Source organism: Suricata suricatta, chromosome 9, assembly GCF_006229205.1.
Source record: "Suricata suricatta isolate VVHF042 chromosome 9, meerkat_22Aug2017_6uvM2_HiC, whole genome shotgun sequence".
Taxonomy (NCBI): Eukaryota; Metazoa; Chordata; class Mammalia; order Carnivora; family Herpestidae; genus Suricata; species Suricata suricatta.
Genome location: NC_043708.1, coordinates 112,936,561 through 112,940,875, shown reverse-complemented (window position 1 = coordinate 112,940,875; position 4,315 = coordinate 112,936,561). Strand labels below are relative to the sequence as shown.

The window sequence follows — 4,315 nt, the reverse complement described above, 5'->3', positions numbered from 1 at the left end:
GGCCCGCTCCCCGGCGCCCGCGGCCTGCATCTGCCAGGTAAGCCGCGCGCGCCGGGCCCGGCGCCCCCGGCGCCGTTGTGGGTGCGTGTGCTAGTGTGTGTTACCGGAGTGCTTGTGCTCAGACGAAAAGTTGTCACTCGTGCGCGGTTCCATTTGCCAGGATTGGGTGTTTCTGTGTGAGTGCGACTCTCTGGCTAGGAACACAGCCGAGTGTGTTTGTGTGTGCGTGCGGGGATGGGGGTTGGGGGGCGGCGGACAAATCGCTTGTGGGTCAACATGAACAAGGATTGTGTGTAGAGGAGTGAGTGAGCATGGGGAGAAGTGTGCAAAATTGTGTTTTCGGTGATCAGGAATATGTGGGACAGTCCACCAGGAGACGGAGGGGGAATGACAGCAGAATCTGAAGCTAGCCTGTCTGGGAACTTGTATGGGGAATTTCAAGCACTGTGTTATGCCAGAGAGGAAAGATAGGTTTGCCTGGGGGTATGTGTGTAAGGAATACATCTCCCAGCCTGGAGCTGAGCCTGGGCTTAGCCAGCTAGAAGGCCAGCGGCCCCAACAAAGAGCCGGTGTCTATGTTTGTGTTTTCAGACCCAGTGTGATGAACTTAGCCGAGTACTTCTCCGTGGGGAGGGTGTGGCGGCACAGTGGACTTGGGGTCATAGAAATCACTTCAGGAGATGATGCTCTGGGTCCTAATCAGGATCTGCCCAGAGATGGTGTCTGAGTGTGTGGTTAGTGGGCAAGGATGGTGCCCGCAGGCTGCGCAGCTCCTAGCAGGCAGCCATAGATCTGAAGCACCAACCTCCAGACCTGCCGGAGTCGCTGGGTGCTGTGTGGTCTTGTAGTGCTCCTCCCCTCTCTGGTCCTCTCTTGCCTCCCCTATAGAATGAGGAAATTGAGCTGGATGAGCTATTTGTAAATATTTATTCAGACCTAGAAATGCCTGAAGGAGCATATAAATTGGAACAGTACTGCATATATCCATGGGTGTGTGGACTTGATTTGGATGGGGGCGTGAAACAGGACGAAGCTGGTGTTGAGTGCCCCGGATTTCGGGTCTCAGAGGGACTCCCTTTTGTGTTAGCGGGTTTCAGGCTGCGGGCCGCGGGGCGTCTGGCTTTATTTACCCGGGGTTGAGAGGACCCAAAGCCAAGCGAGAATGCTAGCCGCTGCGCTCAGGCCGCGGGGCCAGGGAAGTTGGAGCCTTGAATGGGGAGACCCGGGAGCTGAGGCCCCCGGGCTGGCAGAGAAGAACGGTGCCTTGGGGGCCACCCGCGCCCCAGGCTGGTTCTTCGCGGCCTTGTCTGAGTGGTCTCTGCACAAGGAGGAATGGCCCTCGCAGGCCCGGAGGCAAGCCCCCTAACCCCGAAGCAGCGCGCCGCTCTGGGCCCCTGCCGGTCCCCTTCCCCCTCCAGAGTCCCGGGAGCTCCTCCTGCTTCTTCCTCTGAAACTCCGACTTCTTCCGGAGGGCCTCCTTCGTCCCGCAGGGCCCAAGCGGGCATCTCTGGGGTCGGGTAAGTGGAGGAGGCACAGCCGGGGGCGGCCACCCGCGTCCCTCAGCCGCCTAGCGCAGGCCCCCCGTGCCCTGCTGGAGCTCCGGGGACGGCGCTGCGGGGCAGCCGGATCGGGGAACTAGGGAAGGGACGAAAATGCATAGCTCCCTGGGGGTAGGGCGAACAGCTGGAGAGAGAGAGACGAACAATAAAACGAAATCAACGGAATAGAAAGGAAACGAAATAGGGCCTGGGAGGGCTCGGCCGCCGCCAGGTGGGGCACGGGCAGGAGGGTGGCGGCCCCTCGCTCACGTCTTGTCCGCCTGTCCTCCCAGACCCCGGGTCGGGCCGGCAGCCCTCGCTGCGCCCGCACGTGCACAAACAGACGGAGAAGACGACCCGCGTGCGGACGGTGCTCAACGAGAAGCAGCTGCACACTCTGCGGACGTGCTACGCCGCCAACCCGCGGCCCGACGCGCTCATGAAGGAGCAGCTGGTGGAGATGACGGGCCTGAGCCCACGGGTCATCCGCGTCTGGTTCCAGAACAAGCGCTGCAAAGACAAGAAGAAATCCATCCTCATGAAGCAGCTGCAGCAGCAGCAGCACAACGACAAGACGGTGAGGGATCCAGCAGCAGAGGAGTGGGTCAGGTGGGGCCTCGAGTTTTCCCCGTGGCATCTACCGCCCTTTTCTTGGCGGGCTCTGGGAACGTCCAGGGGCAACTGGACCCTCCAAAAGAGTGTGTTTGAGCCGTCAGAGCGGGGCTTACCTTGGGGGGATTAGGCTCCTGAATTATTGTACCCGAGGTCGGGTTTTCTCCTTGTTGCAGCGGGACAACTCTGAGGCATGGTTATGCATCTCCCTCTCGTCAGGGCAGATTGTGTCCTCTCGGCATGACTTGGTTTGAACACTTTTTCTCTCGAAAAATGGGAACACAGGCCTCGAATTCCTTTGCTCTGTTGGCTCCCAGTGCTGAGGCTGGACTATGGTGGAGGTTTCTGTGTCCGGGGCATCTTAACTGGGGAAGGAGGGTTCATCTGGTTGTGGTGGAGTGTTCGTCTCCCCCCAAACCAGGACCCAAATCTCCAGCCAGTGCCTGGGGCCTCAGTGCCAAAGGCGGTGGGAGACGGTGGGAGACGCAAGGCCTAACTTGAAGGTCCCTCACCCCCACTTCCGCTTGTCCCTCAGAGCCTCCAAGGACTGACCGGGACGCCCCTCGTGGCTGGCAGCCCCATCCGCCACGAGAGTGCTGTACAGGGCAGCGCAGTTGAGGTGCAGACGTACCAGCCACCGTGGAAAGCCCTCAGCGAGTTTGCCCTCCAGAGTGACCTGGACCAACCCGCCTTCCAGCAGCTGGTGAGGTCCTGCCCTATCCATCCTGTCTTCAGAACTCAAAGTGGGATTTAGCTGCTTTGCTGATGTAGGAAGGGGGTACTTCCCAGGGGACAGCCGTAGGCAATGAGAGAGGGCATAGGTTGGTGGGGGAAGGGCTGCAACTGCACCTCGGCCCATACGGCCCATACATAATTTGCTCTAAAGCAAGACTCCCTGGATTAAAGCCCTCGAAAGGGGGGTAGAGGGATTAACCAACTCGAGCTCCTGCCCTAATACCCTAGCCTGCGCCTGGGGACCTGGCCCACTTCTCTGAAGGGCTTGCTCCCAGCCGGCAGCTTGTCCCTAAGGGACATCCTCGACTCAAAGCACACGCTCTGGGAGCACCAGCTCCGGCATCTCTTCACCCGCCTTTTCCTGGTGTCTCTGCATCCCCAGGTCTCCTTCTCGGAGTCTGGCTCGCTAGGCAACTCCTCCGGCAGCGATGTGACCTCCCTGTCATCGCAGCTCCCGGATACCCCCAACAGCATGGTGCCGAGTCCGGTGGAGACGTGAGGGGACCCCATCTTCACCAGCCCGCGGACCTCGCATGCTCCCTGCATGAGACTCACCCATGCTCAGGCCATTCCAGCTCCGAAAACTCTCTTGCCTTTGTAATTATTATTATTATTATTGTTATTTAAAGAGAGAGGACAGAGAAGCAGTCTGGACAGCCCAAAGCTCCAGGATGCAACCTGCTCTCACCAGACTGGAGACCCCTGCTCCAAGAACTTTTATTTTTTCAAAACCAGAATTTGGGATTTACTAGAGTTAGCTCTGCCCTCTCTTCTTCCCTCGCTCTGCGTGGCCGCCACCGCTCTGTCCACGCCCCCCACCCGCGGAGAACGCGCAGGGCCCATCCGGCGACGGGCCACCCCCCCGAACTCGCTCAGGCGGGCTTCAACCCCAAGCTGGCCCCGCGTTCCCAGGCAGCTTGGCCCGGGCTCTAAGCGGGGACAATCCAATGGAACAGGCACTCAATCCCCAAAGCGCATGATTGCCGGAAAAAAGTAGAAACGAGACTTTCCTTGAAAATGTTTTAAATTATCCGTCGACGGAGGACAGAGTGTGTGAGCCTTTGCCGAACAAAACGTAAGTTATTGTTATTTATTGTAAGATCAGCCAGTTCACAGTGGGTTGGATATTTTGATCTTAATAAAAAAAAAGTAATAACCCGGTGCGATGGTGCAGCGGTGTGCTGTGGTCACAGCGGGAGGGCTGGACGAGTGCGGGTTGGGGACCCAGTTTCAACGAAAAAGCTGCCGGGCGGAATCCGCCGCGGATGCCCCTGGGTGGGCCCGGCTCCTGGAGCCCCCACCTCACGCTCCGGGGCCCCGAGGGCTCCCGCGCCGCCGGGGGCGGGCACGGCGGGGATTGGGCGCTCGGGGGGGGGGGGGGTCTGGGTCCGTGCGCCCCCCGGCGGCCCTGGCTGGCAGGAAGCGCGGCG

The 4,315-nt window shown here is 59.9% G+C and overlaps 1 protein-coding gene across 1 annotated transcript in view; it reads left to right on the top strand.

The window, feature by feature from the left end:
• The window catches only part of ISL2 (ISL LIM homeobox 2), a 5,695-nt gene extending 1,656 nt beyond the window's left edge, over positions 1-4,039 (top strand). The window contains exons 4-7 of the mRNA XM_029952506.1: positions 1-37; positions 1,832-2,115; positions 2,686-2,853; positions 3,268-4,039. The exon at positions 1-37 is cut by the window's left edge and continues 45 nt beyond it. Of these exons, the coding sequence (XP_029808366.1) occupies positions 1-37; positions 1,832-2,115; positions 2,686-2,853; positions 3,268-3,384 (606 nt within the window). The 3' untranslated portion in view covers positions 3,385-4,039. The remainder of the gene's footprint in view (positions 38-1,831; positions 2,116-2,685; positions 2,854-3,267) is intronic.
• The last annotated feature ends 276 nt before the right edge of the window (positions 4,040-4,315 follow it).